Source organism: Carettochelys insculpta, chromosome 30 (assembly GCF_033958435.1).
Source record: "Carettochelys insculpta isolate YL-2023 chromosome 30, ASM3395843v1, whole genome shotgun sequence".
Taxonomy (NCBI): domain Eukaryota; kingdom Metazoa; phylum Chordata; order Testudines; family Carettochelyidae; genus Carettochelys; species Carettochelys insculpta.
Window position 1 is genome coordinate 15,098,221 of NC_134166.1, and position 22,216 is coordinate 15,120,436.

At 56.4% G+C, this 22,216-nt stretch overlaps 1 protein-coding gene across 1 annotated transcript; it reads left to right on the plus strand.

The window, feature by feature from the left end:
• Positions 1-5,729: 5,729 nt before the first annotated feature.
• LOC142003543 (guanylate-binding protein 3-like) lies at positions 5,730-15,777 on the plus strand. Its single transcript, XM_074980581.1, has 10 exons — positions 5,730-5,862; positions 7,743-7,951; positions 8,038-8,165; positions 8,618-8,727; positions 9,025-9,218; positions 9,811-10,053; positions 10,975-11,249; positions 11,757-11,969; positions 12,424-12,526; positions 13,113-15,777. Exons 2-10 carry the CDS (start codon positions 7,777-7,779, stop codon positions 13,535-13,537), a joined length of 1,866 nt encoding a protein of 621 aa, XP_074836682.1. The 5' UTR covers positions 5,730-5,862; positions 7,743-7,776; the 3' UTR covers positions 13,538-15,777.
• The last annotated feature ends 6,439 nt before the right edge of the window (positions 15,778-22,216 follow it).

Genomic DNA, 22,216 nt, shown 5'->3' on the forward strand with positions numbered 1-22,216 from the left:
CATATAAAAGCACACCCCCCCACCACCTACCGCCCAGAGGTTAGGACTCCCTGCCTTTCTCTGCAGAACAGCTGGGATGCACAACGGGGCTTGGGATGGAGGGATGTTGGGGGATGCTTTTGAGACAGAGGCTGCCTTACTATTCTTACTAGGATTAGGTGCATCCTGAAGTCATGCCAGAGCCACAAATGTTGTCCTGGAACCAAAGTCCTTTACTTGCCTTGAACCTCTTCCTGCACCACAGTCACCGCACATGGCTCTCATCAGAGCACGGATCTCACTCCAAATCCCTCAGCCAAAGAGCAGTTTTCTATCTATATTCTACCTCTGCCTGGTGAAAGGCAGGAAGCGTGTGGAGGGAATTAGCAGGTGCAGAGTGAGCCGGGCCAAAGCATTGTGGCAGGGGTATGGAGGACTATTGGACAAGAGTATTTGGGTAGAAAGGATCTTGCAGTTAAACACTTGCGAACCACTCTTTTCCCATAGTGAACCAGGGTACTGTGTTTAATGGACCTTTTTTCCTATTAGAATCGAAAAAAAAATCTTTTGAAGACAAAATTGCTAATGTTTCGGCCTATCTGTTGATGTCCACCCCAAAGGAATGAGCAAGTCGGGCAGATTGACTCTCCGTTGCTTTGCAAGCAAGTCTTCTTTGGAAGGCGAGGAATTCCCTTCTTCTATTATTTCCGTGAGGCATTGTAATGCAATGTTTAGCCTACAATTGATGCTCCTGGTGTTACTCCACTGCCAGTGCACTGAAACCCCATCTTATGCACTGGTTGTGTTTCGACCTAATCACTGGAAGTTGTATTTCAGACTAGTTGGGTGGGGTGTTAGCACCCCTTCCTGCTCCACAGTGGAGCCAGCTGCTGCACCTGCTGGCTCTAGCCCCTCGACCCCCCAGCACATATGTTCCAGTTTGATTGGATTGAATTAGTTGATTATGGGAGATTTAACATCCTTCCTTCTAAGCATTTACAGCAATTGATCCCTTGCAGTTAATCCATTATAACCCCTGTGCTACAGGAGGCAGATACTTGGGATAGTCATCTAAGCTACAATCATTTAAGGCCTTTTCATCATTGCTGCATCCTTCGTGGAATACTGGGATTCATTTTGATAAGGGCACAGCCTTATCTGAATTGGTGGGATGGCAGGGAAACCAGAATGTCCTAACCTTTCCCCTAGCTGAAGTGCTGGGTGGAGCATGATGCTGACACCTAGGGAAACCCTGCAACCATGCTACTCCAGCAGCCCGGCTACTCCAGAACTTCTCAGTCGCTTGGACAGACCTAAGGCTCTAGCTCAGGATCGTATGTGGGAGGAGTTGCAACTGCTTTGAAGGATAGGTTCTTAAGTAAAAATTATTAAAACTGCACAACAGGTCTGAGGGAAACAGGATGAAGTTTAATAAGGACAAATGCAAAGTACTGCACTTAGGAAGAAACAATCAGCTGCGTACACATTGAGTGGGAGGTGACTGTCTACGGAGGAGTACTGCAAAAAGGGATATAGGGGTCGTAGTTGACCGCGAGGTTAATATGACTCAACACTGTGAGGCTGTTGGAAATAAAAAATTCGGTAATGCATGAACTGGACTGTGGTGGGTAACACATGAGACGTTGCTCTGCACTGATCAGACTTTCACTGGAGTACTGCGCCCAGTTCTGGCTACCACATTTCTGCAAAGATGTGGAGAAATTGGAGAAGGTCCTGAGAACAGCAACCAGAATGAGTGAAAGGCTACAGAACACGAGCTATGAGGGAAGACTGAAAGAACTGAGCTGTTTTAGTTTTTAGAAGAGGAGACTTAGAGGGAACATGATGGCTTATTGCCATTATGTCTCAGAGGGTTACAAGGAGGAGGGAGAGAATTGCTGTCCTTGGCCTCTGAGGATAAAACAAGGACTAATAGTCTTAAACAGCAGCATTGGAAGTTTGGATTAGACGTTAGGAAAAACTGTCTGACTGTCAGAGTGGTTAAATACTGTAATAAATTGGAAGAGGAAGTTGTGGAATCTCCAGTGGTGGAGACTTTTAAAGAGCAGGTCACAGTGACATTTATCGGGGATAGTCTAGACAGTGGTTGGTCCTGCCGTGAGGAGAGGGAGCTTGACTTGATGACTTCCCCAGGTCCCTTTCAGTTCTAGTGTTCTATGATTCCATTTCTTTATCCTTTCTTTGTTTCTTTACTTCAGCTCTGTGGCCGTGTCTACAAGAGCCCCAAACTTCGAAATGGCCACGCAAGTGATGGTCCTTGTACCTGTGCGGCGAAACAAGCTGCAAGCGGCCTGGGAAGGGCCCTTCAAGGTTGTCAAACAGCTAAATAACGTGAATTATGTGGTGGAACTGTCGAACCGGGCCCACAGCCACCAGGTCTATCATGTGAACATGATGAAACCTTACTGGGACAAACAAAACTTGGTGCTGGCCATGTGCAGACACTGGGAGGGGCAGGGGAATGATCCCTTGGTGGATTTACTCACAAGAACTGGAGCCAGCTCCTTGCTGGAGTCTATTCCCCTCTCAGACCAGCTAACCCCTGCCCAGCAGACGGAGATCAAGGAGGTGCTGCATTCGCATCAATAGCTGTTCTTAAACAAACCCGAACGCACTAACCTGGCTGTCCACCGAATAGAGACAGGCACCCACGGCCCTATCAAGTGTGTGCCATTCAGAGCCACAGGGAGAACGGCTCAGAACATAGAGCGGGAGGTTGAAGACATGCTGGCTCTGGGGGTGATCCAACCCTCCTCCAGCACCTGGGCCTCTCCCGTGGTGTTAGTCCCTAAAAAAGATGGGTCTGTTCGGTTTTGTGTGGACTACCGCAAGCTTAATGCCATCACTGTCTCGGACGCCTACCCCATGCCCAGGCCTGATGACCTTTTAAACAAGCTGGGGGGAGCCCGTTACCTCACCACCATAGACCTCACCAAGGGGTACTGGCAAGTGCCATTAAACCAAAATGCCCGGCTGAAGTCAGCTTTCATCACTCCTGTGGGGCTCTACAAGTTCCTGGTCCTGCCCTTCGGCCTCAAGGGGGCACCCGCTACCTTTCAGCGTCTGGTGGACCAGCTACTGAAAGGGATGGAGAGCTTTGCCCTGGCTTACATGGACAACATTTGCATCTTCAGCCAAACGTGGGAGAACCATGTGTCCCAACTCAAGCAGGTGCTAAACCGACTCCAAAAGGCTGGTCTAACTATCAAGGTAGGGAAGTACAAGGTGGGAATGGCTCAGGTGACCTACCTGGGCCACAAGGTGGGCAGCGGCTGCTTAAAGCCAGAGCCAGCTAAAGTGGAGGCTGTCAGAGATTGGCCAACACCCCAAACTAAGAAACAGGTCCAGGCCTTCATTGGAATGGCGGGGTACTACCGAAGGTTTGTGCCCCACTTTAGCTCCATCGCAGCCCCCCTCACGGAACTGTGTAAAAAGAAAAAGCCTAACAAGGTGGTCTGAACAAAGCAGTGCCAAGAGGCCCTCTGCGCGCTAAAGGAGGTTCTGGTCAGGGCCCCAGTGCTGGCAAATCCAAACTTCAACAAGCCCTTCCTGGTGTTCACCGATGCCTCAAACGTGGGGCTGGGGGCAGTGCTAATGCAAGTAAATAACAAAGGAAAAAAACACCCCATCGTGTACCTAAGTAAGAAGCTGCTGCCCCGGAAGCAGAACTACGCGGCCATAAAAAAGAAATGTCTGGCCATGGTGTGGGCACTGGGGAAGCTGCAGCCGTACCTGTTTGGACGGCGTTTCACCGTGTACACCAATCACTCACCCCTAACCTGGCTGCATCACATGAAAGGGGCCAACGCCAAGCTCCTGCGGTGGAGTCTGCTCCTGCAGAACTACGACATGGAGGTGGTCCACGTCAAGGGGAACAACAACACCATAGCCAATGCCCTGTCACGCAGGGAGGGCCCCAAACTTCCCCAGGTCACTGGCTAAGTAACCCCGCTCAGTGCGGTCTGGAAGGGGGGAGAAATGTAATGGAGTGGAGGGAGTGCATGTGTAAGTCAGGCTGGATGTCTGAGGCAAGCAGCAGCTCCCAGTGGCTAAGGATGACCCTGGGGCTACAACTGGCAGGTAACACCTCTGCCTAAACAAAGAGCAGGGAGGAGCTGAGAGGGGGTTTTGAATCGGGGGTGGCAGTTAGAGGCTAGGAAAAGGGAGAGCTGGAAGGCAGCCAGCCTGAGGAGGGGAAAGCTACACCCCAGAGGGGCACCCCTCGGGGTCTTCTCCCCAGGACAGGTTGGAAGGACTGTCTCTGGCTGCTATGCTGTTGCTTCTGTGAAAAACTGGACATCTGTTGCCTAATAAACCTGCTGTTGTACCTGCTGAGTAAGAGTCTCTCCTGCCAGTGGACGGGGTGCAGTGCAGGGGGACCCCTGAATCCCATCATAACTTGTGAGCCTAGATGAGAACTGGTAAGTGTTGTGGGCAGCTGAGGGGGCTGAGGCTGGCGGGAGAGACTGAGCTTTAGGGCACCTGTAGCTTTAGGAGCACAGAGGAAGCTGCGCGCTAGAGAAATGGGTGTGAAACTGAGCGGGGCAATAAAGCTGCCCTTTGTGCCCCCATGCAGGCTGCACACCCCCCTGGGGAGCTGCCGCCGCCTTTGGGCTCTTCCTGGGGTGTGGGGGGGGGCTGCAAAGCAACCAGGCCCTGTGGCTGCAGGTTACTGACCCCCCAGTTTGGTTTGTTTCTGCCCCCCGGTGACAGCCCGCCCCTCACCCTGCTGCAGTAGGCCCCAGGGAACACTTTGGGGGAGTGTGAACACTAGGCTGCAGGTGTGAAGCCCAGTAAGGGCAAAAGTAAAGGCAGCAGCTGCAGCCCTGAGTCCCGAGCATGCGCAGGACGCCCTTGGTTGCACAAGCTGACGGACACCCCCTTTTTGACATTACAGGTCGAGACCCAGACAGCGGGTCGGGGTCTCAGCGTGCCCTGGCAGCATCCTCCACGGGGTGGGAGCTTGGGGCCCTCCTAAGCTCAGTGACCCTGCAAGGAGCAGATAAGGGCCCCTGTGCTGCACAGGGCAGGTGGGGAGGGGGGGTGCTGTGCCACTTGAGAGGGTCAGAGAAGAGAGCGCAGTGCCAAGCTGTGGGGAGCCAGGACGGGGGTTCACCGGGGCGCTGGGATCCCAGGAGGGGAGATTTGCACTGGGCGAGGTGGGGAAACTGAGGCAGGGCTGGGAAACGAGGCAGAGGCTGGCTCTGAGCTTGCCGGTGCAGTGGTGCTCATCTGTGTCCTCTGAGTGGAGGGAGCACGCCGGCCGGGTGTGTTGTGTTGTGTGTCATGGCCCCTGTACTGCCAGCAGTTGCCTCCTCGTGAGGAACCTGTGGTGGCGAGCCCGGCCTTAACACCCCCACGGGACACTCCCCCTCTCCGGACACCACTGCTCCCGAGACAGGGAGAGAACCCAGGAGTCCTGGCCCCCCAGCCCCTCCCCTGCTCTAACCACTAGACCCCACTTCCCTCCCCCAGACGGGGGAGAGACCCCTGCAGTCCCGGCCCCCAGCTCTCTACCCCGGCCCCCAGCCGCCTGGCCCGGACCCCGGCGTGGCGAGCCCGCCGTTAACACCCCGGCGGCTGGGGGGCTGCAGGGCCCGGCGGCTCCGAGCGCGCAGAGACGCCCCCGCCCCGCTCCGCCCTTTCCCGGAAACGCTCCGGCCGCTTTCGGTTTGCAGCTGCCGGAGGCGACCAAGGCCGCCAAGTCCCCCCGCCCGGGAGAGAACCCAGGAGTCCGGCCCCGCCCCGGCCCGGCTGCGGGTGTCTTTGCCGGCGGCTCTTCCTTTCACTTCCCAGCGAGCCGCGGAGAGACGCTGCCCTGGCTTGGGCTTCTCCCGGCGTCTGCCCGAGCGCCCGGCCCCGGTGAGAGACCCCTGCGCCCCGGGGACCAGCCCTGCCCGGGAGAGAACCCAGGAGTCCTGGCAGCGCCCCGCGCCCCCGGCCCCGCCTCTGACCACGAGACCGCGCTCCGCTCCCGGGGCGCAGAGAGAACCCAGGTGTCCTGGCCCCCAGCGCCCCCGGGGACCCTCCCCCTGCGCTCCCCGGGGCAAGCCCCCAATTCACCCCGCCCTGCAGCGGGCCCAGCGCCGCCAGCTGCCCCCCGCCCCGCCCCGCCCCCGAAGCGCCCAGGCGGGGTCACCCCATGGCCCCTCCAGCCCCGCTCTAGTGCAGCTGCCGCGGCGGGACGGACGGCGCAGGGCGCGTAGCGGTGACCCAGCCCCGGCGCCGAGCCACGGGGGTCCCCGCTCCAGGGGCTGGGCCGCGTGGCGGGGGCGGAGCTGCCGGGAGTCCCAGCTCCAGCCCCCACCCCCCGTCCCTCCCGGGGCCAGGTCGCGCCGCTCCCGCCTGCTCGGTCGCTCTCCTGGTACCGCTGCGCCGCGCCGCGCCCGCCCCGCCCCGCCCCGTCGTCGGGCGGAGCTCCGGCTGGAGCAGCGGGTCCCCACTTCCGCTGTACCAGCAATTCCGGGGCCACCCGCCCCAGCCCCTCCCCCGCGAGCCAGGCACCTCCCATCTAACCCCATCCCCCTCCCCCGAGCCAGGCACCCCCAACTCTCACCCCACCCCCCTCCCCCAGCCAGGCTCCCCACCCTCATCGAACCCCATCCTCCTTCCCCTCCTCTCGCACCCCACACTCACGCACCTTTGCAGGAGGCAGCCAGCTCCACGTGGGCCTTCACCGGCTGCCTGCTTTTTCTAGCGGCTGTGCCGGGTCACCCACATGAAAAGACAGGGGCTGAGCCGGAAGCAAAGGCCGGCTCTTTCTTTGGGGTGGGGGATTGACGGGGGGCCTGGGTCACCTTGCGCCTTCCCCCTGGAATTTCTTCAACCCTCCCCCTGGGGGGCACACCCCCAGTTTGGGAAGCCAGAAGCTAGAAGGGGGACCAGCAGGGGGGAGAGGAGGGATAGATTGAGCCCCACAGATACACTGCAGCAGGGGTTCCCCTGCTGACCCAATGGGGGCTGCTAAGGGAAACCCACCTAACGCCCACACACACAGTGCATGTCTGTCTGGAGTGCATGGAAACAGCACATCTCAGAGAGCAACTGGGGAGTGTGAGTGTCAGGGAGCATGGGGTCCCCAGACTGCACCAGACTGCAGGCAGCACGCCTGCACCTCGCTGGCCCCCCCTTCTGTCTCCTGTGCCCCAGTCACACACCGCTGGATGCTGCATCCATGGGGTGCTGTGCATCCCACCGCTGCCACCAAATGTCCTGGCCCGTGGGGTCCCCAGGCCCTGCCCCATCCGTAGGCAGATGTGGCTGTCACTCTGCAGCTGGGAGAGAAGGTTGATCATGCAACTGGGACACAGTGTAGAACAGACTTGTCAGCACAGAACCCATCAATACCATCCACCTTGGGGAGAGGGGCCCTGAGCTGGGCCCTGGTGCCCCCTTTGTTCCTCTTGAGCCAGAAGCCAGACCCCCCTTCCAACTGCCCAGTTCCCGTTTGAACCAGCCAGGCCCCTCCTCCTGCCTTTGCCCTGTTTCCTGGGGAAGAAAGGGGTCACCTGGGGGCTCCCATTGCACTACACACTGGGCCACTTAGGGAAACGTAGCCTAGCCAGGGGGTAAGATCCGCACACACCCCACTGCCTCCCATCTGCTCGTGCCAGCTATGGGTCAGCCCGGGCACCGCACCCCAGATTGGAGCCATTCAGAGCTGGCAAGGACGTGGCATGAACACGCCCCTTGCGTGTGCCTCTGGGGTGGAGCACTTCAGACCCCCGCTGCTCTCCCTGCAGGGCTCTCCACTGCTCACCTCCCGCAGCCGTGGCCATGGAGGGCCCCGTGTGCCTGGTGGGGAACAGTGCAGACGCGGAGCTGGCGGTGAATCCCACAGCACTAGAAATCCTGCGTGGCCTGTCCGAGCCCGTGGTGGTGGTGGCCATTGTGGGGCTGTACCGCACCGGCAAGTCCTACCTCATGAACACCTTGGCTGGCAGGAAGAGAGGTGAGACTGTCCCCGTTGGTCCCTGGCTGGAGCTGGGCCCGCGTGCAGGGCATGCCCAGCGCTGGCTCTCACCCCTCTCTCCCCAGGGTTCTCGCTGGGCGCCACCATCCAGTCGCACACCAAGGGCATCTGGATGTGGTGCCTGCCCCACCCCCGCCGGGCCGGCCACACCCTGGTGCTGCTGGACACCGAGGGGCTGGGGGACGTGGAGAAGGTGAGCTGGGGCCGATGGGAGGCGGCCGGGAGCTGATTCCCAGACCCGAAAGCAGAGGGGCCCTGTGGGTCCCTGGATAACCCAACCCAGCCCCCAGGACCCCTGAAGCGACTCGTGGGGAAGAGCCTGTCGAGGGTTGAACACTGTCAGAGACAGGGTCCTGCGCCCCCGACCCAGCTATTCCCAGGCAGGCGGGGGGAGCTGGGCCCACGCTGGGTGGATGGGTGGGGCGTGGGGGAACCGAGCCCAGCGGCAGGTGGCTGGTCCTGTGCTGAGCAAACATCCAGTGTTCCTCCCCGGGCCAAACCCAGAGGGGATCCCCCTGCCCTGCGCCCTGCAGTGCCCATCGGTGCAGCCCTGGCCAGCGCTAGCGGGGGCACCAGTGGGCCTGGAGCAGCCCCCTCCCGCCCTGTGCCGGGCGCCTGTCTCAGATCCAGCCCCTACACGCCCAGGGCAACACGAAGAATGATGTCTGGATCTTCGCGCTGGCCGTGCTGCTCAGCAGCACCCTGGTCTACAACAGCAAAGGCACCATCGACCAGTACGCCCTGGAGAAGCTGCAGTATCCTTGGTCCTGGGGGGCAGGTTGGAGGGTGGCCCCTGGGGGGACATGGGGCAGGGAGTGCTGGGGAGTGGCCCCTGGGGGGCATGGGGCAGGGAGTGCGGGGGGGTGGCCCCTCGGTGTCATGGGGCAGGGAGTGCTGGGGTTGGCCCCTGGGGGACATGGGGCTGGGAGTGCGGGGGGTGGCCCCTGGGATCATGGGCTGGGAGTCCTGGGGGTGTGGGGCTGCCCCCCCTCAGCCCCACCCCAGATGGCAGCGCCCTGGTCTGCCCGTTTGAGCCCTCAGCCCCCGCCCAGCTTCGTGTCAGAGCTGACGGAGCACATCAAGGTGAAGGCGCAGGCCGGGGCCGACGAGGAGGAGGACACGGAGTTTGTCCGCTTCTTCCCCGGTTTCGTGTGGGCCGTGCGGGATTTCACCCTGGGGCTGCAGATCAATGGGCAAACGGTGACAGAGGATCAGTACCTGGAGCATGCGCTGGCCCTGAAGAGAGGTGAGCTGGGTCAGCCGTGCCCTGCCCCTCCCTGCCCCATCCGATCAGACCCCTGGGCCCATTTACCCAGCCACTGACTTCCCAGCGTGGGGCCCACTCCAGACCCAGGAGCCCAGCGCGCTGTGCAAACAGAGCCAAGATCCGGCCCCACCCCAGCGAGCCCACGGCCAGACGTGCGGCGGGGAGAGACGGACAGGACCAGCTTGGGCAATGGGACCCAAACAGTTCTCAGCCTCGCGCCTGCGGGCGCCTGGGCCCAGAGGGAACCCTGCCCTGTGCCAGCGGCTCCGCACTCTGCGCCCCCACTGGACGCTGCACCGAGGGAGACCTGCGTTTGGCTGACGTGGTCTTTGGGAGGAAAACAGCTATTAAAAAAGTCCAAAAAACTGGATTTTTTTTGCTTTTGGTTTTTAACCCCTTTTGGCTCCAAAATCGCCCTCCCCCAATCACCCCGTTTCCTTCTTCCCCACGGGGGGGTTCAGCTCTTCCCCTGATGGGGGCCGAATTTTCCCCGGTGTTTGGGACCCACCGAGGAGCCCAGACGCTGTTGTTTGCCAACCTAGAGCTAATCTCTGGCTCCTTGGCTCTCCAGGCACCAGCCGGCAGGTGATGGAGTACAATCTGCCCCGGCAGTGCATCCGCAGCTTCTTCCCCACCCGCAAGTGCTTCGTGTTCGTGCAGCCGGCGGCGACGCAGGACATGGGCTGCCTGGAGTCGCTGCCCACCACCGCCCTGGACCCGGGATTCCTGGCACAGACCCGCTGGTTCTGCGACTACATCTTCCAACATTCCCAAGTCAAGACGGTCAAAGGAGGCATTCCGGTGACCGGGCAAAGTACGTCCGCCTTGTGGAGGCGCCGGCCGAGGGAAACCCAGCCCTGGAGAGGGGAGAATTCCCCTGCCTGTGGGGCTGTTTCTAGGTGTGGGAGAAGCTGGGTCCTTGGTCTCTCCCTTGGGCCTTGTCTGGCAACCAGCCGCTTGCTCGACCTGGGGCGGGGCGGTGGGGGGCAGGGGGAAGTGGAACAGAGCTGTCAGGAGCCAGAAGCAGGAGCAGGTACCCCTGGAGCTGGAGAGATACAGGTGCTGGAGCTCAGACCCCCTGTGGTCGGGGTGGGGACGGTGCCCATCACACGTCTGTCACCATTGTGTTCTGTGCGCGTGGCGTGTGCGGACGTGCACCGCCCGGAGAAACACAGGCTGCCAGCTGCGGGCTCTGCTGCCAGCTGGGCGGCACCTGCCTTTCTCCCGGGCAGCTGCCCCAGTGCCCAGGTCCCAGGGAAGACCGCCCATGACAGGCTGCAGTGGGCTGCACCCAGCCTTGCAGCAGGGCAGAGACGGGGTTCTCTGGCATTCAAGTGCCCGGCTTCCGAGTCGGATGACGAAGCTCATCTCCCAGGCAACCTGCAGGTCAAAGGGCCCGGCCCCGACCCGAGAGCCCCAGTGAGATGGTGCTGGTGTGACCCGCCAGACAGCTGGTGTGATGGGCACCTCCTCCCCTCCTCTGCCCGTCCCACGCTGAGCTGCTGAGGAGAGGAGCGTGGCCTGGGCCTGGTTACGGAGCCCTGGCTCTGCTCAGGGGATGCCGGTTCCCAGGCTCTGGCTGTTCCAATCCCAGAAGAGCCCGGTCGGCCGGGGGTCCCCAGAGTGAAGAGCAGCAGCCCGGTGTCCGGAGCCCCTGGGAGCGATGGGTGCGTCGGACACACTGCCCAGCCACGGCGCCAGGGGCTGTACAAATGTCTCTTCCGCTCCCGCCCAGGGTTCAGCTCCTTGGTGCAGAGCTACGTGGAGACCATCCGCAGCGGGCAAGTGCCCTGCCTGGACAACGCGGTGATGGCCATGGCCGCCGTGGAGAACGAGACTGCGCTCAAGGAGGCGTTGGCGATGTACGTGGCAGGGATGGAGGAGCTGCAGCTGCCGGCGGAGCTGGGAGAGCTCTCGGAGGCACATGGGAGGTGCGAGGCGGACGCCCTGCGGCTCTTCATGCAGCGCTCCTTCAAGGACGAGGGACAGAGCTTCCAGAAGCAGCTGGTGGTAGGTGGGGGCAGCTGGGCATGGCCTGTTGGGATGGCGCTGCCTCCAGGGCCGCTGGGCACCCGTGGGGGGCAGGGCCCCTTTGCGCTGGCCAGAACCCCACTGAAATTGGGCCCTGGCCCCAGGCACCAGCCAGCCCCAGCAGCTTGATTGGCCAATGGCCTTTGGGCTCCACTCCTCTGATTGGCCAATGGCCTTTCGGAGTTATGCCTAGAAGCAGCAGACGGGTCGTTTGTGGGAGAAAAGGCGACGGGCTGCGTGCGTTGAGAACACAAAAGAAAAGCCGTTAGCATCTGTTCCCCCTTTCCCCCCCAGAGCACTGGGGGTGAGCCCCCCACGCATTGCCCTGCTCCCAAGCCCGTGATTGGCCAGTGAGCCTGGCACCCTGCAGACCCCTGAACGACCACTGAGCACGAGGGGCCAGTGAGCCCCAGTCGAGCGCAGAGGTCTGGGGAGGGGAGCGCTGGACCCGGCCCTGGGACGGGCTTTGTCCCCTTCCTTGCCCAGGCCAGGATAACGGAGCAGTACGGAGACCTCCTGGCCAAGAACGAGGCCGAGTCGGAGCAGACCTGCTGTGCTCTGCTGGAGGAGCTCTCGGCGGCCATGCGGCAGAGACTCAGCACCGGGCTCTACTCCCAGCCCGGCGGGTACCAGGCCTACGTCAGGGACCAGAACCAGGTGGTGGAGAATTACCGGGCGAAGCCCAACAAAGGGGTCAAGGTGAGCATCCCAACCCCTCCCCCGCTCCCCCTCCCGGCCAGCTACCCCACGGAGCGCAGCTCCCAGAGATGGGGCTGGATCTGCTCCAGCCCCACCACTAGAAACTGCCCCCAGTCCCCCGCCTGGGGAGCCTTTGCCTTGAGGGCTTCAGCTCCTCTCCAGCCCGTCGCTTGCTCCCTCGCCGGGCTCTGCGGCCCTGTCAGGAACCCCCAAAGTGGGAGCAAATTGCGGGGGTTGGGACTGTCCGTCTGGGGGGGGGTACAGCTGCAGAGGGGCAGGATCAGCTGCTAACACTGCCCCTCAACTCTGCCCCACGCGCTCTGTCTTCACGGGGGTGTTTTACCCCCAGGCGGAAGAGAGCTCCCCTGGGAGGCAGGTCCCCCCCAGCAGGGAGCTCATGGCATATTGATGGGAGCACACGACTAATCCAGTGTGTGCCCATCTCTGGCGCCAGGCGGAGGAGGCCCTGGAGCGGTTCCTGGCCAGCAAGAAGGCTGAGGCAGAGGTGGTGCTGAGGGCTGACCACCTGCTGACGGAGGCAGAGAAGCGCAGGGCTGGTGAGCTCCCATTGCTGCACCTTCTCTTTGCACAGAACGGGTCTGTGTCTTTGCAGTGGGGCTGTGCAGCGCCGCAGGGCTCGGGCCAGGCCTGGGGCCGTGCAGCCCCCCCCACCCCCCACGCTGGGGTCACAGGCTGCAGAGCGTCTGTTGGCCAAGCTCAGTGCGCCCAGGGGTGCCCTCTCCATCCCCCAGCAAACCCCATGGGTCCCCCTCCCACCCCCTTATTTCAGGGACTCCATGTAACCCGCCTGCCCCTCCTTCCATAGCAGGGCTCTGTGTACTTACCACATCCCGCTGCAGCTGGCACTGTGTGCCACGCCACGCCTCTCCCAGAGCTCTCTGTGCCCCCCACTTCCCCAATCCCAGGGCTCTCTGTGCCCCCCACACCCAGTCTCACTGCCCCCTCCCCACTCCGTGATCTCCGTCCAGACTGCCCTTCAAGCCGTTCCTGGGTAGGTTACACGCTGGGATGCTGGTGCCAGGACTCGTTCCATCTCACACTAACCAGCAGGGGTGGGGGTTCGTGGGGTGCCCGGCAGCTGGGGAGGGCTTGTGCCTCTCTTACTGTCCTGTGCCCCCAAAGAGGAGCAGCAGAAGGCTGAGATGCTGGAGCAGCAGCGGAAGGTGGCGGAGGAGAAGCAGTTGCAGGTGGAGCAGCTGATGAAGGACCAGGAGCGCAGCCACCATGAGAACATAAGGCAGCTGGAGGTCAAGATGGTGGAGGAGCTGGCCAGCTCCCGGCAGGAGGCGGAGCGGGCGCTGGAGAGCAAGCTGCAGGAGCAGGCTGCCCTGCTGCAGAAGGGCTTTGCCGAGAGAGCCCAGCTGATGAAGGACGAGATCTCAGGCCTTCAGCGGGAGATCAACGCCACCAGCAAAACCGACTTTCTATCGACTGTTTTTGGCACCATCCAGGAGGGGCTGAAAGCTGTTTCCAGCGTGGCCGACTACCTGAATGCCCGGCACAAGTCGGGGAAGGAAATGAGGAAACCCAGTAAAACCCAAACTTGAAAGTAGCCAGGCCGCTGTGGGTCCCACAAACGCTGCTGCTCTGCACAATGGACAGCTTTGCTAGCTAATTCCTGCAACGTGCTACCACCACCCCTCGCTGCTCACACAGGGCCTGCAGGGGTGTGCACCAGGAAATCACAGGGCCCTTGGGTTCTGTCCCCAGCTGGGGGAGAGGAGCGCAATCTAGTGGTCAGAGTATAGCTAAAGTGTAGTATTGGCTCTGTCTACACTGCCGGGGTTTACAGAAAGGAGCGTTCACACTGCAGAGCCAATTTCAAAATAAGAGCGATGATGGGCTGTCTCCCTGGAGGCCAGGGAAGTCATAATTACTCTGCTTAGCATGCACTGAATCAATTTCCAAATTGTAAGAGGGGTGGTTGGTGAAAGCCGCTCGTTTGGGTGGAGTTACTATTTCACGTTCAGCACCCTGTTATTCCAGAATAACCAGTTCTGCAGTGTGGACACAAGGGTGTTTTGTCTGGGAAAAGGGGATTTTCCGCAACCCCCGACCCAGTATAGACAAGTTGTCAGGGATCCTCCCCAGTTCTGGCACGCCGAGTGCAGAAAGTGAGGTACCACCAAATCTTTAAAACACCTTGCTGTGTGCAGGCTTTACTTGAACACTTCCCCAGGGCGCAGATCCCCTGCTCCCTGGAGGGTATCATCACCCAAGTGAGAAAAGACTGCCTCCCTAATCCAGGCACGCGCACCTGGGACATCTCCCTTTGGGGCACCCCAAGCACTTAACCCCCCTCAGGAGAGACCTTAGACACAGGAACTGTAATTTAGTAGCTGACCTTTCAGTCTGAGGCATGCACATACACAGCCCCTTCTTATGATACAGGAGCAGAACAATTGGTTACAAAGAGTGATTTATTCACAAAATAAGAGCAAAAGAAGTCGTGGGTTGCACGCAGCAAAAGTATTTCCGTGGGATTCAGCTTAAAAGTTTCAGGGGAAAAATCTCAAGTCAAACAACAACACAGAAGAGAAAAAAAGAGCAGCCAGTCCAACCAAATTCAAAACAACCACAACCCGATCACGTCTAACTCTACATTTCTCTTTTACTTACACCTTGAGGGCTGGTTTTGCAATGGTCAGGATATTACTGATTTTCATTCCAGATTGCCTGCCTGGGAGATGCGTTCTTCCCCCAGACTTTCTCTCTGCTGTTAGGCAGAGGAAAAGCCTCCAAACAAAGCTACTTTGTACCCATTGGCTCACCTGTACTCAAGTTACATCTGGAGAGATTAACCCCTTCCCGGCACTCAGTCATGACAAAAGTCCAGTTAGTGTTAATATAAGAATCTAGGTATAATCATGGTCATAAAGCCCATATAATGATTTGGTGATAAATTCTGTGTGCTCCTCTTTCACCTGCCAGCCACCATTCATGATTAGCAAGAAGCCCATTTTTGTATCTTACTACATGGTCTTATTACAGTTATCAGAGGGGTGGCCATGTTAATCTGTATCTGCAAAAACAGCAAGAAGTCTGGTGGCACTTTATAGACCAACAGGTTTATTGGTGCATAAACTTTCATGAAAGCTTATGCTCCAATAAATGAGTTAGTCTATAAGGTGCCACAGGACTTCTCATTCTTATTAGTGTTTACTGTACAGTCTCTATTCTTGTTACGATTAAAATTAAGTTGTGCCTCTTGTCTGCCCTGCAAAGTAAGCTAAGAGTCTTTTGCTATGTCTATAGTAACTCTATTATCCTTTCCAAAAGGACCCAGTGGCCAGACCCTGCTGCCATCTGTAACCCGTGGTCCCGCAGCCTGACCCTCTCTGGCCCCACGGCCCCAAACCGCAGCAGCCTGACCTCCCTGCCGCCTGTACTCCCACACAGCCCTGCAGCCTGACCCCCCTGCCAGCTCCCTGGCCTCAAACCACAGCAGCCTGAACCCCCTCCACCGAACCTGCCACCAGATTTTAACCCCCACTCTGGCTCATGGCCCCAAATTGCTCCCCCAGCCTTTAACCCTCCCCAACCAAGTTTCGCTCACCTTTCAAAAGCAGCGCCACCTGCTGCCACTCCTTCACGGATTTGGGAGCACTAGGAATGAATCAGAGACTTTTACATAGGAATTTGGTGTCCTTCTTATGAGTTTCTGCCTACAAGCAGAAAGTTGGGAACCAGTTGTGCTCATATAGTGAGGGATGAGTGTGCAGAATACTATACTTGGCAATGGTTATTTGTATCTTGCTTGACAATAAACCCTGGCTGGGCGCCTTCATCCTTATCTGGTCTGTGGTCTTTAGGGAACCTCTGCTGCGGTCAGTGGGCCTGCATATCTCTCTCTCTCTCTCACACACACACACACACACACACACACACAATATATTTCTGGCTGGGTGGTGGAAACTGTAACCTTGGCAGAGTTCCGTTCCGATGAACTAGCCAGTCTGAGCAGGGGATCTGTCAGGACTGGAATTTGCTCAGTACGTTGCTCCCATGCCCCCGTACAATCAATCTTTTACCTCCTGGTTTTACTCTCAATAAGAAAACTCTGCTGCACAGCGGTAGCTGTGCCATGGTACTGGAGAGACAAGGTGGGGGAGAGAATCTCTTTTACTGGACCAGTTTCCTCTGGGAAGACTGATGCCTGGGGGTGTCTATACAATGAACGAGCTCCTCCATACCCTCACCATCTCAGGTTTGTCTGATGTGGGGGGAACCCCCGGCTGGGTTGCTTTAAGGTTACTGTGTATTTTTTGGCTTCTTGGTAACCTGTGAGGAGCTGTAGGAGCAGTTTGTAACTGGGTTGGTGAATCTAATGATAAAACTAAGCCGCAGTCTGCGGATCAAAAGGGAGAAAGGTGAGCAGTGACATACAGACCCTTATTTCAAAAGAGCACAATGCGACTCCGTGAGGGTACTGATGGGCAGAATCCCCTGGGAAATGAAGATGAAAGGGAAAGGAGTTCAGGAGACCTGGCAGTATTTTAAAGCAGTCTTGCTGAAGGCACAGGAACAAACAACCCCACTGCATAGTAAGAAATGCAAATATGGTAGGCAACCAGCTTGGCTTAACAGGGAAATCCTTGGTCAGGTTAAACTTAAAAAGGATGCATACAGGAAATGGGAACTTGGACAGATGACTACGGAGGAGTATAAATATATGGCTGGAAAATATGGGGCAGTAATCAGGACAGCAAAGGCACAATTGGAACTGCAGCTGGCAAGGGCTGAATAGCTGCCTGTGGGCCTGAGCATTTTGTTTTGCACAGAGGGGCAGCTGGAAAGGGTGTTTGGCAGTTTGGCAAGTTTGCAAGATGTGAATTGGGAGATCTTCCTTCCAGGTGGGCCTCCAAGGGCTGATTAGATTGGAGGCAAAGGCTTTGAGCTGGCCCTAACCAGGTAGCAGCTTTATAAGAAGGCAGCCACAGTAACACTGAGCAGCGAACAGAGAATTTTCCAGGGAGTTGCCTTTGGGGGTAGCCCTGTATCTGTTTTCCCTTTTCTTATAGGTTTATTTTTCTTGTGCCCTTCAAGGTGGCACGAGAAACGTCTAAGGGAACTCTCTGAAAAGGAAAAGAATGGACAGTGACATGACTAGTGAGAAGGCTGCTATTGTGACCTGCCCTGCATGTGCCATGTTCGTCTTCTTCCCGGATGACAGAAAAGATTTTCTATGTACTAAGTACAAAGCTGGTTTCAATTTTGGAAGAGAAGGTTAGAGGAATTGAGGCCCAAATATCAACCCTCAGGTCCATCAGAGAAGGCAAAGACTTTCTGGATAGAAGGCACCAGATAATACTGCAGGAGCAGCAGGCTGCTGTTCAAGACAAGAAGGAGAACTGGAAGCATGTTACCTCCAGGAGGAGAAAACCAGTTCAGGTGTCACCAATTCCAGTGGAGTTAAGTAATCGCTTTCAGCCTCTCTGCACACGTGATATGGCAGAGATAGCTGGGGCTGATACCTCACAAGGACCGGATCAGGACACCCCAGGGTTTCCAAGGCATGGGATGTGCAGTCCTAGGGATGGGGGTTCTACGACTACCACTCCTAAGAGAAGAAGACGGGTGGTGGTGGTCGGGGACTCCCTCCTAAGAGGGACAGAGTTATCCATCTGCCATCCGGACCTAGAATCCCAGCAAGTTTGCTGCTTGCTGAGAGCTAGAATCCCGGATGTAACAGAGTTTCTACCAAAAATCGTTAAACCTGCAGACTCTTACCCCTTCCTACTTCTCCAAGTAGGAACCAATGATACAGCCAAGAGCGACCTTGACAACACCATGGTGTATTATGTAACCCTAGGAAAGAAGATCAAGGAATACGGAGCACAAGTGGTGTTCTCGTCCATCCTCCCTGTGGAAGGAAGGGGTCCGGGTAGGGATCGTCAGATCACAGAAGTAAACGTGTGGTTGTGTAGGTGGCATCGCAGAGAAGACTTTGGTTTCTTTGACCATGAGATTCTCTCACATGAACAGGGATTTCTAGGAAGAGATGGGATCCACCTAATGAAGAGAGGAAAGAGCATCTTTGTCGGCAGGCTTGGAAACCTAGTGAGGAGGGCTTTAAACTAGGTCATTGGGGGAAGCTGACACAAGCCCTGAGGTAAATGGGGAAGGAGGAGGGAACAATAAAGTAGGTTTCCTGGGTGAAGAGGAGAAAGTGGCCAATCAGTCACTTCCTTAAGGTGCTTGTACACAAATGCCAGGAGCCTGGGGAACAAACCGGAAGAATTAGAGGCCCTGGCACAGTCACACAAGTATGAGGTGGTTGGAATAACGGAGAATCAGTGGGATGAGCTGCATAACTGGAGCAGGTCATGGAAGGTTATAAACTGTTTAGGAAGGACAGACGGGAGAAAGGAGGAGGAGTTGCGCTGTGTGTGAGGGAGCAGTGTGATTGCTCAGAGCTCCAGTATAAGGAGGGAGAAAATCCAGCTGGATGTCTTTGGGTTAAGCTTAGAGGCGGAAGTAACAGAGGTGACATTGTAGTTGGTGTCTGCTATAGACCCCCAGATCAGGGAGATGAGGTAGATGAGGATTTCTTCAGACAGCTAAGTGAAGCTTCCAAATCACAGGCCCGGGTTCTCATGGGAGACTAGTACAGCAGCACACAGACAATCCAGGAAGCTTTTGGAGAATGTTGGGGATAACTTCCTGGTACAAGTGCTGAAGGAACTGACCAGGGGCCGTGCACAACTTGACCTGCTGCTCACAAACAGGGAAGAACTAGTAGGAGAAATAGAAGTGGGTGGAAACCTGGGCTGCAGCGACCATGAGATAGTAGATTTCAAAATTCTGACAAAAGGAAGAAGAGTGAGCAGTAACATCCAGACCCTTGATTTCAGGAGAGCAGACTTTGACTCCCTGAGAGAACTGATGAGCAGGATCCCTTGGGAAACGAAGATGAAGAGGAAAAGAGTTCAAGAGAACTGGCAGTATTTTAAAGAAATCTTGCTGAAGGTACAGGAACAAACCATCCCGCTGCACAGAAAGAAAAGCAAACACGGTAGGCAACCAGCTTGGCTTAACAGGGACATCCTGGGTCAGCTTAGACTTAAAAAGGCTGTGTACAAGAAATGGAAATGTGGACAGTTGACTAAGGAGGAGTATAAACATAGTGCTTGAGAATGCTGGGCAGTAATCAGGAAAGAGAAAGCACAATTGAAACTGCAGCTGGCAAGGGATGCGAAGGGTAACAAGAAGGGTTGCTAACAATAAAAGGGTTATCAGAGAAGGTGTGGGGCCATTACTGGATGAGGGAGGTAACCTAGTAACAGATGATGTGAGAAAAGCTGAAGTACTCGATGCTTTTTTTGCCTCTGTCTTCACAGGCAAAGACAGCTCCCACACTATGGTGCTAAGTAACGCAGTATGGGAAGGTGGAGGGCAACCGTCAGTGGGGAAGGAACAAGTTAAGAGCTACTTAGAAAAACCAGATGTACACAAATCCATGGGTGTGGATTTAATGCACCCAAGGGTATTGAGGGAATTGGCAGATGTCATTGCCGAGCCTTTGGCCATTGTTTCTGAAGATTGGAGATTGGGATAGGTCCTGCATGACTGGAAAAAGGCAAATGTAGTGCCCATCTTTAAAAAAGGAAAGAAGGATGATCCAGGAAACTATAGATTGGTCAATCTTACCTAAGTAGCTGGGAAAATAATGGAGGGGGATCCTCAAGGAATAAATTTGGGAGCACTGGGAAGAGGGGAACGTGATTAAAAGTAGCCGACATGGATTCACCAGGGGCAAGACCTGCCTGACCAATCTGATTAGCTTCTATGATGAGGACACTGGGTCTGTGGACATGGGGGAGGGTAAGTGGATGTGACATCCCTTGACTTCAGTAAAGCTTTTGATACAGTCTCCCACAATGTTCTTGCCCATAGGTTAAGGAAGTATGGATGGATACATGGACAGAAAGCTGGTTTGATGATCAGGCCTGACAGGTAGGGGATAATGGTTCAACATCTGGATGGTGTTTGGTTTCAAGCACAGTGCCGCAAGGCTTGGTTCCAGGGCCGGTGTTGTTCAACATCTTTATTAATGACCTGGATGAGGGACTGGATTGAACCCTCAGCAAGTTTGCGGATGATACTAAGCTAGGGGGAGAGGTAGATTTGTTGGAGGGTAGAGAGAGAAACCAGAGTGACCTGGATAAATTGGAGGATTGGGCTGAAAGAAATCTGATGTGGTTCAACAAGGAAAAATACGGAGTCCTGAACTTGGGACGGAAGAATCCCAAGCATTGTTATAGGCTGGGGACAGTCTGGCCAAGCAGCAGTACAGCGGAAAGGGACCTAGGGGTTATGGTGGATGAAAGGCTGGATATGAGTAAACAGTGTGCCCTTGTGGCCAAGAAGGCCAATGGCATATTAGGGTGCATTAGGAGGAGCATTTTGAGCAGATCTAGAGAATTGGGTGTTCCCCTCTATTCGGCACTGGTGAGGCCACATCTGGAATATTGTGTCCAGTTTTGGGCCCCCCGATATAGAAAGGATGTGGATGTGCTGGAGCAGGTTCAGTGCAGGGCAATAAAAATTATTAAGGGGCCGGAGCACATGAGGAGAGGCTGAGGGATTCGGGCCTATTTAGCTCACAGAAGAGACAACTGAGGGGTGATTTAATAGCAGCCTTCAATTTCCTAAAGGGGTTCTCTAAAAGGGATGGAGAGAAACTGTTCTCAGTGGTGACAGATGGCAGAACAAGGAGCAATGGTCTGAAATCACAGAAGGAGAGGAGTAGGCTGGATATTAGGAAAAACTACTTCACCAGGAGGGTGGTGAAGCACTGGAATGTGTTGCCTAGAGAGGTGGTAGAATCTTCATCCCTAGAGGGTTTTAAGTCCTGGCCTGATCCTTCTTGGGGCAGGGGATTGGACTCGATGACCTCTTGAGGTCCCCTCTAGCTCTGTGATTCGATGATCACCTGCCCCATTTGCTGCAGTTTGCCCCATGTCACAACTCAGAACATCAGGTCAGATTGCTGAGAAATACCTAGCTCTGCCCCAACATGCTAGTGATGATTTTCGCAGAGGACGTACCAAACAAATCACAAAATAACTTTTGTCTCGTCATTCTGGCTAACAAGAAGTCTTGGAAGAAGTTTCCTTGGCATTCCAGCCTTCCTGTCACCTCTAGAACCACTGGGTCTAGAGACAAGAAGTTCTTTAAAACCAATTTTGTCAAACAACAGGTTCTTCTGATCCCCAAGGACCAGCCACACTCCTGGATCAGACCTAACATCTAGCATCTAAAATCTAAAGAAAGAAAGAAAGTTAAAATTGGACTCGAATGCCTGTAAGAGTTGCAAAGGGCTTGCTTCGGGGCTATAGCAGTGATAGAACCAACTAAATCAAGTCTGTGCAATAGCAGCTGCTGGGGGGCTGCCGGTGGGAGGGGGACCAGCCACCTGCCTCATTCCAACCCCACCCATCACTTTCTCTGGAAGTGCCCTGCCACTTCTGGTGAGTGCAGGGATGGTCCTGCCCAGGGGTCAGCAACCCCCAGCATGGCTGCCAAGAGCAGCACCCCAGGCAGGAGCTCGGATTCGCTCCTCCTCCTGCATGCAGCTAGGACCTTGTTCAAAGCCAGGCCGCCTGCAGATTAACAAAAGACCAGCTCATGTTCCTGACCACCCCCGAGCGGTAACGCTCTGAACCGTCCTTGATTTCCGAACAAAGCTGTCGTAAGTAGCACTATTAGTGACTTTAAAAAGTATCAGCGGCACTCGGACTGTAGAGGTCAAAGGTCACCTTTTGGCACGCTGCCTCGGCAGGGATGCTGACCCCTGGTTTCTTTCCTAATCTGCTTTGAGCTCTTTGCCGTTGCTTGCACTCCTGCCTTTGCGGTTAGCCAGCTTATTTTGAGTTGCCCCCAAACCAGCCTGGCATGGTGTGCTGGGAAATTCCAGCTCACTGAGGGCTGTGGCACATCGTCCCGGTGGCCAGGAGGAAGCAGCGACCTTGACTCACAAGCATCCGTTGAGCAGATCCCGGCGCAGGGCAGACAGTAGAGTTCAGGGGCTGTGCTCCAAGCGGGAGGCGGGAACCTGTCTGTGTATCCTGTGGTGGTTGGCAGAGCCCTCTAACTGGCTGTGCAGCACCACCTGCTGTCATGTTGGGTGATAACAGGGCCAGTGACAGGCCAGCCCAGCTGGCGGGGTTACAGCCCTCGGCAGTTCCCATGGCTCCCAGACTGTGCCCACGGGTGATAACCCA

Bases quoted from the DNA above. Each gene is read 5' to 3' on its own strand.
- LOC142003543 (XM_074980581.1), top strand. From the start codon at position 7,777: ATGGAGGGCCCCGTGTGCCTGGTGGGGAACAGTGCAGACGCGGAGCTG. The intron at 9,219-9,810 runs GTGAGCTGGGTC...TTGGCTCTCCAG, and splicing joins TGCGCTGGCCCTGAAGAGAG to GCACCAGCCGGCAGGTGATG. The intron at 10,054-10,974 runs GTACGTCCGCCT...GCTCCCGCCCAG, and splicing joins CATTCCGGTGACCGGGCAAA to GGTTCAGCTCCTTGGTGCAG.